Source organism: Leopardus geoffroyi, chromosome C2, assembly GCF_018350155.1.
Source record: "Leopardus geoffroyi isolate Oge1 chromosome C2, O.geoffroyi_Oge1_pat1.0, whole genome shotgun sequence".
In the NCBI taxonomy this organism is placed as follows: Eukaryota; Metazoa; Chordata; class Mammalia; order Carnivora; family Felidae; genus Leopardus; species Leopardus geoffroyi.
Window position 1 is genome coordinate 2,120,647 of NC_059333.1, and position 13,036 is coordinate 2,133,682.

Genomic DNA, 13,036 nt, shown 5'->3' on the forward strand with positions numbered 1-13,036 from the left:
CCCCGGTCCTGGTTTTAACCGTCTCCCTGGCTCCGTGAGGTTTTACGTGCCACCCCGAGTCCTTCTGTCAGGAGGAGGCCACGGAACAAGCCCAGGTTTGCCCCCCTCTCCCAGCAAAGCTTCCTGCCGCCCTGCTCCGCCTGGGCCGCGTCCCTCGGGGGTGAGGAGCCAGCACGACGGCTTCCTGGCGTCGGGACGTCGTCCACAGCGGGAGGGGCGGGGCACCTGCCGTCCCCCAGAATCGGAGGCAGAGGGGAGTGTGGGGCGGAGGGCAGGCCAGGGGCTGGCCCAGGGGCGGCCGCCGCGGGAGCTTTACCGCCCAGGAGGGGCCGTGGGAGCGCCGGCACATAAGCAAGCACAGAGGGCAGCAGCAGGCCTCCCAAGGCCTTCTTCCTTCCCCAACACTGTACGGGCGGCTGCGATGCCCGCGGAGGGACCATTCGTGCAGCTGCCCTCGGGCTCCGCTGAGGAAGGCAGTCGGAGAAAGGAGCCCGAACCCCCAGCCCCGGCTGCGGGCCCCCACCTGCCTGGCGGGGCCGTGAGCTGGGCCCGGCGTGGCCCACCCCCGGCTGCCCTCTGACCGGTGCCTCTGACTCAGGGGCGGGTCTTTTGGTGCCTCCAAGCTCGGGGCCCCGGGCACCTCCCCTCCGCTTCTCCCTCCGCCCCACCTTGCCCGACCCTCACCTTTCAGCAAGGCCTGCAGGATGGCCACGTCCACGTCCTGCTGGCCATCCTTGCCTTCCCGGAAGATGGTCAGCAGCTGCCGCCTCCGCACGATGTCTTGGATCTGCAACCGACACGGCCCAGGTGAGGTTTGGGGTGACGAGCGGCCCCCCGCCTCCTCGAGGGGAGCCCGCAGAATCGAGGCCCCGGGCACACAGCCAGCGCCCCGGCACGAGGCCACCACCTCGCCTCCCCACGGTGAAGACGAAGACGTGTAAGGACCAAATACACCACGTGTGCGAGAGGTCGGCCGGGAGGAAACACACCCAAGTGTAAGGGCTTCCGCCCGCCACGAGACTGTCTGCAGAGCGCCCGACACCGCTGAACTTGAGACTCCTCCCCCGCTTCCTCACCTTGCCTGCCCGCCCACCCCCAGAGCTGGGCCCCAGTCTCTCTTCCAATGTTTGTGGTGACGTTCTAGAAAATCCTTGCAATCTGGTGGCTGGCTAAATAGCGTCAGGCTTAGGAAGGAAGGAAGGAAGAGAGGGAGGGAGGGGGAGGGGAAGGAAGAAAGAAGGGAGGGAGGGAGGGGGAGGGGAAGGAAGAAAGAAGGGAGGGAGGGAGGGAGAGAGGAGGGAGGGAGGAAGGAAGGAGGGGGAGGGGAAGGAAGGAGGAAGGAAGGAAGGGAGGGAGGGAGGGGGAGGGGAAGGAAGAAAGAAGGAAGGGAGGGAGGGAGGGAGGGAGGAAGGAGGAAGGAAGGAAGGAGGAAGAAAGGGGGGAGGGAGGGAGGGAGGGAGGGAGAGAGGAGGGGAGGGAGGGAGGAAGGAAGGAGGGGGAGGGGAGGGAAGGAAGGAAGGAAGGAAGGAAGAAGGAGGGAGGGAGGGAGGAAGGAAGGAGGGGGAGGGGAAAGAAGGAGGAAGGAGGAAGGAGGAAGGATGGGGGCGCATAATGAAAGGGAAAAGGCTAAACGCAATGTGGTAGAGTCTGATTTGGATCCCGGGACGGAGAAAGGACATTAGGAGACCAACGCCAAAAGCAACAGTGCGAGCTTTGGCTCGTCTCTCAGTTCTGACCACAGCTCTGCGGGATGTGACCCTCGGGACAGGCTGGGTAACGGTTGGCCAGAAGCGCTCTACTACCTTTGCAACTATTCTACGGACCTAAAATTACCCCAGAACCAAAGGGCGAGAGAGAACCAGCAGGACACCTGAAATGAGGGCCATGCCCGGTCGTCACGAGGATGTCCCGATGACCTGAGGCTCCCTGCTTCCAGGCAGTATAACCAGCCTGCCCCCGGGGACTGGGTCTCCCAAACACCCCGGAGACCGGGGCTGGGGTCCCCTGGAACGCTCACCGGACCCGCGAATCCTCAGGATGGGCTCACGCCTGCTGACGCCTCCGGCTGAGGGGCGCGCAGACACCCCACGGCCCCCAGGAGCCGCGCTCAGGCCCGTACCGCCTCACGGTCCCCCTGCCCCCCTGCCTTGCCAGGGCTCAAACGCCCCCATTAATCTGCCCGGGCAGCCTGGGGCTCACCAGGCTTGGAGGCTGTGCCAGATCCCGTGGCCGTCACCCGGCAGCCCCCGCGCCGCCTGAAGCTCGCTCTCTACCCCTCTGCCCTGTGCTGGGCTCAACAGCCGCCTCCTGCCCCCCGACCCAGGCAGTCCTCGCTCCCAAACGGCTGTGCTGTCAGCCCCGTCCGTTCCCCAGTCCAGCCTGCAGTTCTGGGGACAGAGGTTCAAGACATGCCCTCCCCCTGGGCGGGACAACGTGCTGCCTCAGTTGAGGGCTTTCCGTCCACCCTGGGCCCCCGCCTGGCACAAAGCCCCCCGCTCCTCCAAGATCACCTCCATGCGTGCTCCAGGCCCGTGGGGTCTGTTTCGAGGCCCTGGTCCTGATTCCAGGCTAAGGGCGTCTGGGAGCCAGCTGGTGCCTGTGTGCCTACCTTCTTGGTCCATTCCGCAATCCTGCTCTCAGTGAGGGTCTCAAACACCTCCTGGAAGAACACACTCAGCTTCTGCTGGATCCGGGAGATGGTGACCTCAGATATGGGCAGGCCGGCCACCTGGGCGATGACGTCGGCCACGCGGCCCGAGCCCTCCACCACCACGCAGGGGGTGCCGTTGGTGATGGCGTTATAGATGGTCTGAAACGCAGGGGCCCACGGTGAGCCCCAGGGCCCGAGTGCCCGCCCCGCTCTGACCCCTGAACCACGGGCATCTCAGCGTCAAGGCTACGGGGCTACTGAGAAATGAAGCGAAAACACTGAGTCTGGACGCCTCCGCCGCTGGGGGCGAAAGGCGCTAATCCTGACACAGGGGCGTCCACCTGACAGACCGGCTCCTTCAGGCCTACTGCTCAGGTGGACCGTGGCCACCGGAACGGGAGCCCTACAGCGTTTCGGCCCACGGGTGTGTGGTTGAGGGAGCCATCCCCGGGGGACCGTGCTGCCGGCTTGCGGTTTCGCTCCCTCGTTAAGGCCCAGGGTGAGACCAGGGCCACCAGAGGAGACCCCTGGACACCCGGCACGAGGTCAACTTCAGGAAGGGACTCGGACCCCCGCGGGAAGGACACCCTCCACATGAGCAGGCACCGTGCTCTGGGCGTGAGGGAGCGGGGCCTCCATGCAGAGAACCCCGCGTGGGGAGGGGACAGGGGACCAGATGCATTCCTGTCCCCCGGGGACTGGGTCTGAAACGGGGGAGCCCTCCTGCCATTCCTAAGCATGAACACACATTTCCTCCAGTCCCAATAATGCAATGTCCTTGCTCCTGCCCCAAACCCACAGGCTGTAATAGCATCATGTGTCCCTGCGGTCAGCCTTCCTCCATCAAGGAGAATGTGTTAAAACCACCGAGGAACCTGCTTTACGTCCAGCTGCTAGTCCCATGGGGCTGGGGTGCCCGAGGGCCGGCACTTCAAGAACTATGCAGAGTGGCCACCCTGGGGTCCTGCAAGAAGGTGCCGTGCGGGTCCCCCCGGGACCCCTCCTACTGGTCAGCCACCCAGGCCCGGAGCCAGTGTCCCCCCACCCCGCAGCAGGGTACCTCCTCGAAGGCTGCCTTCCCACCCACAGTCACCACTCTTTCTCCTTGCCCCTCCCCCTTGCCAACGACCCCGCTGGGGTGCCAGTCACGGGGCTCTGGGCCAGAGTGCCCCCCGCAGCAGGGTTGCACCTCAGATCCCCACCCCACAGGCCAGTACTCACGTGCAGTGTGCCGGGCCCCCCCTCCAGCACCACACAGACTATGGGGATCTTGATGGCCACTCCTAGGATGAAGCATGAACCCCGAATTAGGGATGCGGGGGCCCAGACCCTCCCCCTGGGGCCCTCTTGCCCACCTCCCGCCAGCTCCAGAGGCATCGTTGGAGACGGGCAGTTGGTACTGAGTGGTTTTCAAAGGCTGACGCCAGGCCGTCAGTGGACGATCTGCCTGTTCTACCTAACGAGAGCAAATTCGAGCCCTGAGATGGCTCGTCCACCTTCTACTTCGCGAAGGCAGGGCTGTCTGCCTCAGAGGCCACCCCGACCAGCCTGCTTTCCTCGGCATGCCTTTCGTGGAGCCTCAAATCTGCGCACGCCAAGCGGGTGGGCTTTAGGCACCACACACATGGCAGGGGAGCACAGCGTCGGGACCTCCGCCCTCTGTCCCGTCGCTCAGCCCTCGCCCTGAGCCCCCCCATCCATCCCGGCAGCCAGGGCGCCTGCAAAGACTTCAGAAATCTCTCCGGGGCAACAAACGTCCCCCCACGTGCCACCTTGGTGTCTCCAGCCCCACACCCCCACCTAGGCTCTCTGGGACACAGCGGGGCTCTCACGTGGTCCCCCGGCCGGCAGCCTCAGCCTCACCTGAGCACGGAGAAAAGCAAGTTCTCCCCGCACGCCGGAGACTCTGACGTGCAGTGAAGCTTGAACACCATGGCTCTGAAGGGGCCCGCCCAACCTGGCACAGAGCTGGGACCTGCTGCTATTCCGGTCCCTTCTCCGCCCCTCACTGCCTGTGCATTTGCCCTTCCCGTGTCCTGGAACCTGGCCCATCTCACCCACGGGGGAAGACACATCAGGGCCGAGTCATGCACGTTCCTATTTCCAGACTGAGCCGTGCTTGTGGTGTCGAGTGACTACCGGTGGTCTACGTATGACCTGAGGGACAACAGACACATGGGGGCTCCCTCACCTCCTCTTTCCTTTGTCTGCTCTGATATGAACTTCTCCAGCCTCGTCCTCAGGGGAATCTCGACCCCGTAGCGGCCGTGGGTCCCGTCGTCCACAAGGATGAAGTGGGAGTGGTTACTGTCCAGGCAGGTCAGGTGCCCTTGGCTTTCCTCGTCCATGACGTACTCGGCAGGAAAGCCGCCCTGGGGACGACCGGAGAGAGTCAGACACAGACAGACAGAGAGTTCTGCATCTTGAGTGCCAGAAATGGGGGCCTAGTAGGCTGGAAAGTGACCCCCAAAGCTACGAAGTCCTCATTCCTGGAAGCTGTGAACGTTCCCTCATTTGGAAAAGGAGCCCCTATAGATTTAAGTTAAGGATCGTAACACGGGGAAGATTTACCCTGAAGTATCCGGGTGGGTCCTATATGTCTCCACGGCGACCTTCCGAAAGGGAGGCAGAGGGAGATTTGACCACAACAGGAGGAGAGCCCAGTGACCGTGAAGGCAGAGATCGGGGCAAGGTGGCCACGGCCGGGGAAAGCCAGCGGCCACCGGAAGGCAAGGACCGGCTGCCCCCCGGCCGGCCTCTGGAGGAAGCAGGGCCCCGCCGCACCGGGATCCGGGCCAGGCGAGGCCGATCCGGAGCCCTGGCTCCAAAGGGGAGAGAACGCATTTCTGCGGCTCTGAGCCACCAGGTGCGCGATCGTCTGTTACAGCGGCCGCGGGAAACCGGAACAGATCTGACAATCAGGAAGTGGAGCGTCGCCATAAGAAACTCGCACAAATGTGGAGATGGCCTTGGAACCGGGCAATGGGTGGAGACCGGAAGGACGCTGGGGACACGAGGGACAACGTCCGAGGGGCCTTGAACAGACTGCGGTAGGAGCACAGGTGCAAGGGCACGCCTGGTGACGCCAGACGGGAGTGGGGGGCAGGCAGAGCGAGCTTTGACCGTCTTCGACGCGCCGGCAGAGCATCCGTAGCTCTGGACACTGAGGAGCCACCAGCCAAGGCCCAGAAGGAAATGAGGACCGAGGATCAGAAACCAGAGGGAAGGTGGGGGGGGGGGTGCCAGGGTGGCTCGGTAATGACTACCAGAACCAGAGCACCGTGGCTCCTGGACTCAGGGCTCCTGTGAGGGCCGGGTTCATAGGGTTCAGAGGTCAGGCTTTGGGATCAGAACGCGACACTCTCTGGCCGTGCAGAGGCGGCCACGCCCCTGCTTTCTGCTAAGTCGTTTCTGTGTTTCTAAGACCCGTGGTGGCTCTTACGTGGACCCATCTTGTAATCGCAAGGGGGTCCAGCCACGTCAGCCGCTCGCCCTGACCATCAGGGTCTGCGGTGCGGCTGGGCGTGAGCCCCGGTCTCCTGCACCCCTGTCCAGGCTCCGCCCGCCGTGCTGCATTTACCCTGGTGTCCAGGCAGCGGCCCGTCCACTGCAGACCCAGGGGGCCCTACACGTCACCCCCTCTGACGCCGCCCACCAGGAGAGGTCGCCGAGCTCACCGAGGGGTGGATCAGGTCTTCACGGTTGTGCACGGTGCCCCACGTGGCCACTCCGACGGTGACGACTTCTCCTTCGTTGTGGCTGCTGCTCAGCGTGAAGTCACGCACCGCCTCGCCCACCTGTTTCATCACACCCGTGTGGGAGCCGCCGGTGATGATCCAGGCCCCTGGGGACAGGACCGGAGCTGTGCACCCTCCACGCACACGCCTGATACCCGCGGCCCCGTGTGCTTCTGACGCCCACTGTCCTTCATCTGCGGGGCCCGGCTCAGGGGGCTTTCAAACTCGTCATCAGGTGTAAGTCTCGGGACCAGGACCACGGAGGAAGCGGCCACAGCGCGATTCTGCCTTCACAGAGCAGCTCTGGGGGCCGAGGGTTCCCACCTTGCTCAGGGAGGTGGTGCGGCTGGGAGCGGGGACGCATGTGTCTGAATTCTTCTACTCCAAGTCATAAACGTCCCTTCTTCTCCTCAGCTCTCGGGGCCTGAGTGTGGCGGACTGTACCCCTGCTCCTGGCCACTTGTCCTGCCACACTGCCCACTGCCATGTGACCTGCAGGGGCCCTGATAGGGCACACACTTCCCAGCCCTGTGTGACCTGACCAGGGGATCTGCTCAGGGCATCGCACGTGGGAAGCACCGTGACCAGGGGACCCGCTTGGGGCATCGCATTTGGGTAGCACCATGACCAAGGGACCCTCTTGGGGCATCACATGTGGGGAGCATCATAACCAGGGGACCCGCTCTGGGCATCACGTGCGGGCAGCACCGTGACCGGGGGACCCGCTCGGGGCATCGCACTCGGGGAGCACCGTGAACACCAGGTCTGGGAGCCCTGAATCTGCACCAGCCATCTTTGCTGCACCTTGCCTGCCAGGAGAAAGCAGGTCCCCAGTGCGCTCTGCTCCTCCAGCCCGTGTCCGGATGACAGGAGACACGGGGTAGATGTGCAGCTGCCTCCTCGGAAAAGGGGTGAAGTTCTCTATCGTTCGGGCTGCCTGCTACCGGGGCAGTGCCGGCCACGGCACACCACCCGGTGCCTAGAAACCAGCTGTGCGTGGTGCTGCCGTAAGGAACCATCTAAAACGTGTGGCCCTGGCTCTGGGGCTGGGAGGTGACAGCAAGGACTGTGCTAACGAACCCTAAAAAGATAACTGTCAAGACGTGGTAAAACCGTCACCTGTGATTACCTGGGGGACAGGTGAGTACCTAATGGGCTCACTGCGAAGGTCACAAGCGTGCCTGGGGGATGGTCGGCTGCATTTAACCAAATCCCACGTGCTGCGGAAGCCCCAAGAGACACGGGCCAGTGAGACCCTGACCGAGCCTCTGTTTCAGGGCAAAGACCAAACAGAGAGCGCGGCCCTCACGTGCTCCTAAAACCAGATCCTAAAGCCAGCATCCTCTGGGTGGCCCAGTCTCATCTGGACCAGAATCCTTGCTCTCCTGCCCTTAACCAACCCGGCATAGCCGCCTTGAGGCCACGGGCAGCACGGCTGCTTCTCTGGCGTCACTTTGAGGGAGCACCCGGGGCTGCCTGCGTGGAGCTCACGCAGCCTGGGGCCTTGCCCTGTGCTCACTGGGGGTGCACCCCTGGGGGGCACGGGACCCCGAGGCAGTCACGTCATGTGTAAAGATGGACACCGTTGTCCCTCCCTCCCAGATGTGAACAGACGGGTTAGGTAACAGGGGTTTGGTTCGTGGAGACCCTCCCCGAAGGCCCCACGGTGAACACGACCCCCTCCAGCCTCCTCCGCCTCCCGCCGTAACCTCGCGGCTAAATAAGGCCTCCCGTCGGGGCAGAGCAGGGAGTCCCTCTCGGGAGCTGGCTGGAGCCCTGTCTGCCCCACGAGCACGCCCAGTGGCAGCCGCCGTGGGCCGGCGAGGGCTGGGGAGTCTGACTGGGCCGGGCACGGCCTGGGTGGCCCCCGAGGACCCCCCTAGTCCCAACAGCCATGGTGCTGCCTGCTCAGCCCGCCCATGGCTCCAGCCCCCGAGGGCTACCTGTGGTCTGGGCCACCTTGACCAGGCCTCTTCGGAAGACACTCTTCAGCCTGGGCTTCATGTTGAAGTCCTTGGCCCCGCCTGTCACTGAGATGAGGAGGTTGGGGACGTCCAGGCCCCAATACTGGGTCATCAGGTGGTAGATCACGCTGGGGGGCGTGTCCTGGGAGAGGCGAACGTACTGCAGGGAAGTGACAGGGCGGCAGGGGGGACCCTGTGTCAGCGGGGGGCCCAGCCCAGCCCTAGAGACGGCAGGGCAGCTGTGGGCACCCCCCCACCAGCCCGCCTGAGAGCCCAGCCAGGTGGGCAGACGCCCCCCACCCTGGATCTAGATCCAGTGAGCAGAAGCGGCCGCGCCTAAGCAGGACACGGATGGAGAGGAAGGGGGAAGGGGCAAAGGCCCAGCGGGACAACAGGCCGCCCTGGGAAGACCAGCCCCATCTTCCAGCCCCCTCCGCCCAGCCTGCACTCACGGCACCCCTCTGACCCCCGCCTCTCTGCTGTGGGACGCACCCGCCCTGCTTTGTGGTGACCGAGAACCCCGAGGGCACCCTTGGGTCTCCCGTGAGCCTCGTGAAGGCCCGCCCGCCCTGTCCCTAGTGCTGGCAAGGCTCGAGGCCTCTCCGGAGGCGCCTCCGGTCACGGAAGGGTGACGCGAGTCACAGCGAGAGCAGCAGAGGGGTGGAGACCAACCTTCCCCACCTTCTGGCCCAGGCCCGTGAAAACAATGTCACCAAAGGCGTCCGTTGGCATCTCCTGGACATGCTTTTTTGGGTCCCAATCCTTGCCCTGCCAAGTGTGGGGCCTGGTAGCCTCCTCCAAGTGCTGCTGGCGTGTGTAGCCGCACTCACACACCACCTTCCTGCAAAGACCACAGGGTCACGGTCAGCGGAGGGAAGGAGGTGCCCCGTGCCCCCCCACGGGCGGTGTCAGCAGGGGCCCAGCGGAGAGTCAGGACCCCACCCCCCGCTATGAGGAGGAGCCATGTCAGTGAAAGCCCAGAGGGGAGCTGAGGCTCCCACCCCTTCCCACCGAGCGTCAACCCGGGCTGAGAGGGGCTTGGACCCCCATCGCCACGTGGCGGTAATGAGGCAGGGCCCCCCTCCCCCACAGACACGTCATAGGGCACCTGCTAAACCACAGGATGCAGTCTCATAACATAATACCCCAAAGGTCAAGGTTTCAGACTGAACATCACCATCACACCAGGAGCCAGGAAAATCTCCACCGGAATGAGAAAAGACAGCAGCCACCGATGCCAAGGTGACGCTGTTGTTAGAATCATCTGACAAGGACGTTAAGGCAGCTACCATAAAGCTGCTTTACCAAGGAATCACGAACACACTTGGAAAAAAGGAAAATATATAAAGTCTCAGCGAAGAAATGGAAGACATATCAAATGGAAATTTAAAAACTGAAAAGAATGCACTAACGAACCAAAATCTTTTCAAAACTCAGTGGATGGACTCAGCCACAGAATGAAGGTGGCAGAGGAAAGAATCCGTGAACTTGAAAACAGAGCATAGCAATGACCCACCATGAACGCCAGAGAGAAACAGACCTAAATGAACAACGACGTGAAGAGCCTCTGAGCTTCCGAGCTGTGAAGGAAGCAGGAGCAGGCACGTCACAGAGTCCCCAAAGGAAGAGGGAGAGGGGGCGGGGCCGGCAACGCGTGTAAAGAAATTGTGACCAGCCGTGATGAGCACTGAGTTAGGTACAGAAGTGGCTGTATTGCACACCTGAAACCAATCTAACACTGTATGCTGATTACGCTGGAGTTAAAATTAAAAACTTAATAAAGAATTATGGCCCAATGGGAGCTTTCCTAGGAATGAGAGGTTGGGTTATCACTTAAAAACCAATCAACATCGTTTATCATATTAGCAGAATAAGGGAGAAAAGCCATCTGATCGTTTGCTTGGATGCATAGTGTTTTATCAAATTCAACACCCAGTTGTAATAACAACTGTCAGCAAAGCAAGAACAGAGGGGGAACTTCCTCAACCTGGTACAAAAGCATCTGTGAAAATCCTACTGCTAACATCATACTCAAGGATAAAACGCTGAACCCTTCATCACTAAGATTGGGAACGAGACGATGCTGTCCACCCTCAGCACTGCTATTCAGCATGGCACTAGAGGTCCTAGCTAATGGGGTGGTGGAAAGAAAGGAGAGGAAAGGGTACAGGGGAAGGGAAGGGAAGGGAAGGGAAGGGAAGGGAGGGGAAGAGGGAAGGGAAGGGAAGGGAGGGGAAGAGGGAAGGGAAGGGAAGAGGGAAGGGAAGGGAAGGGAAGGGAAGGGAAGGGAAGGGAAGAGGGGAGGCAAGGGAAGGGAAGAGGGGAGGGAAGGGAAGGGAAGGGAAGGGAAGGAAGAAGGAAGGGAAGGGAAGGGAAGGGAAGGGAAGGGAAGGGGGAAGGGAAGGGAAGGGAAGGGAAGGGAAGGGAAGGGAAGGGAAGGAAGAGGGAAGGGAAGGGAAGGGAAGGGAAGGGAAGGGAAGGAAGAGGGAAGGGAAGGGAAAGAAGAGGGAAGGGGGAAGGGAAGGGAAGAGGGAAGGGAAGGGAAGGAAGAGGGAAGGGAAGGGAAGGAAGAGGGAAGGGAAGGGAAGGGAAGGGAAGGGAAGGGAAGGGAAGGGAAGGAAGAGGGAAGGGAAGGGAAGGAAGAGGGAAGGGAAGGGAAGGAAGAGGGAAGGGAAGGAAAGGGAAGGAAGAGGGAAGGGAAGGGAAGGGAAGGAAGAGGGAAGGGAAGGGAAGGGAAGGAAGAGGGAAGGGAAGGGAAGGGAAGGAAGAGGGAAGGGAAGGGAAGGGAAGGAAGAGGGAAGGGAAGGGAAGGGAGGGAAAAAGAAAAGAAGGAAGGAAAGGAAAGAAAAGGCACATATAGAAGAAAAGAAGTAAAACTATCTTTATTCACAGGTGATGGAATTGTGTGTGTAGAAAACCCTAGGGAATCTACAAAAAGGTGTGAGACTGACAATAACTCTAACAAGTTTGTAGGATACAAGGTCAATAGAAATAAATCAATTTTATGTCTATACAGAAGTAACAAACAGAAAGTGAAATTGGGGCGCCTGGGTGGTTCCGTTGGTTAAGCATCCGACTTCAGCACAGGTCATGATCTATCTCACAGTTTGTGAGTTCGAGCCCCGTGTCGGGCTCTGTGCTGACAGCTCACAGCCTGGGGCCTGCTTTGGATTCTGTGTCTCCCTCTCTCTCTGCCCCCACCCTGATCACGCTCTGTCTCTGTCTTTTGAAAATGAATAAACGTTAAAAACAATTAAAGAAAGTGAAATCAAAACAAAACACTACCTATAATAGCAAAGAAAAATTAAAAGTGGCCAAATTTCCCACATTTGGAAAGAAGTCATAAATTCTACATTCAAGAATCTAGGGAACACCACACAAGGGAGACCCAAAGAGATGTGTGCCAGGATACTAAAGTCAAACTTGCATCAACTGAAGACAAAGAAAAAATCTTGGAAGCCGCAAGACAGAAATGACACTTTGCCTACTGGGGCAAAGTAACTCACAGAACAAACAACTTCTCATCAGAAATCATAAAGAAGTACCAGGAGCAGGGCGCCTGGGGGGGGCTCAGTCGGCTGAGGGTCCGACTCTTGGTTTCAGGTCAGGTCATGATCTCACAGTTCGTGGGTTCGAGCCCTGTGTCGGGCTCTGTGCTAACAGCGTGGAGCCTGCTGGGGATTCTCTCTCTCTCTCTCTCTCTCTCTCTGCCCCTCCCCTCATGCTTCACGCGCTCTCTCTCTCTCTCTCGCAAAATAAACTAATAACCTTAAAAAAAATTTTTTTCAGGAAGTACAAGGAGGAAGGGGCACAACAGCTTTCAAAAAGCACCAACCCAGAACTGTACACTCAGCAGACGCATGGCTCAGTCAGACGTTCTCGGATGAAAGAAAACGGAGGGAATCTGTCACCCACAGGGCTACCCTACGAGGGCGGATAAAGGTCGTTCTCTAAGCGGAAACGAAGTGATGGACGGTGGAAAGGTTGAACAGCAGAAGGAAGGAAGAATGACAGAACGGGTAAACGGAACTCTGGAAAAATGTTCAAGTCACCTGGAAAGGCAGGAAAAGAAAAACCTTAAAATGGCAAGACGCGATGGCAGACTTAAGTCCTAACATCAAAACTCACCTTAAATATAGCGTCGGAAGTACACCCGTTTGAAAAGACACAGGTTTTGCAGAGTGGACGGAAAGAGTAAGGCCCGATTATTTATTGTCTACAAAAATCTCGCTTCCAACGACGGAGGCAAGCTGAGAGTGACCGACCACTTGGCAGCAAAGAGGGGAGGACTGCCGATACGCACAACAACCCGCATGGATGGCGAAGGGATCGCGCTGGGTGGAAAGTGACACGGTCACTTCGGTCGGATTCCTTGGGTGACGTGCTCCAAGTGGCAAGGTTGCGGGCATGAAGAACAGACTCGTGGCTGCCGGGGGCTCAGGGCGGTGGGGGCAGAGGACGCAGGGGCTGGACCAGGCTCGGAACCCAGGGAGCTGCGACGGCATCTTTGCAACTTCCTAAGATCTATGATGGTTACGGAGTAAAAAGGGTGAGGAGCCCCCGCGTGGTGCAGGCTCAAAGCAGCACGCGGCAGACGCGGGCCAGCCCGCCGGGACGATGCTACGGGAGAACCCGCACCCGGGACTCCCCGCTCTGGGTTCTGCTTTTCCCGCCGCAGCACCTCA

General features: G+C 60.4%; 1 protein-coding gene across 19 annotated transcripts in view; it reads right to left on the reverse strand.

Annotated features, from left to right (window-relative positions):
* Positions 1-13,036, reverse strand: part of TRPM2 (transient receptor potential cation channel subfamily M member 2) — a 54,487-nt gene that overhangs the window by 30,359 nt on the left and 11,092 nt on the right. For 16 of the 19 annotated variants that reach the window (XM_045501171.1, XM_045501169.1, XM_045501176.1 and 13 more), the window contains 7 exons: positions 9,024-9,192; positions 8,331-8,511; positions 6,328-6,494; positions 4,842-5,022; positions 3,872-3,933; positions 2,609-2,809; positions 685-787 (listed from right to left, as the gene is read on the reverse strand). In XM_045501171.1, coding sequence (XP_045357127.1) covers positions 685-787; positions 2,609-2,809; positions 3,872-3,933; positions 4,842-5,022; positions 6,328-6,494; positions 8,331-8,511; positions 9,024-9,192 — 1,064 coding nt within the window. Of the gene's footprint in view, positions 1-684; positions 788-2,608; positions 2,810-3,871; positions 3,934-4,513; positions 4,632-4,841; positions 5,023-6,327; positions 6,495-8,330; positions 8,512-9,023; positions 9,193-13,036 lie in introns of those variants that run through there. The other 3 variants (XM_045501178.1, XM_045501188.1, XM_045501187.1) reach the window with 3 other exon arrangements.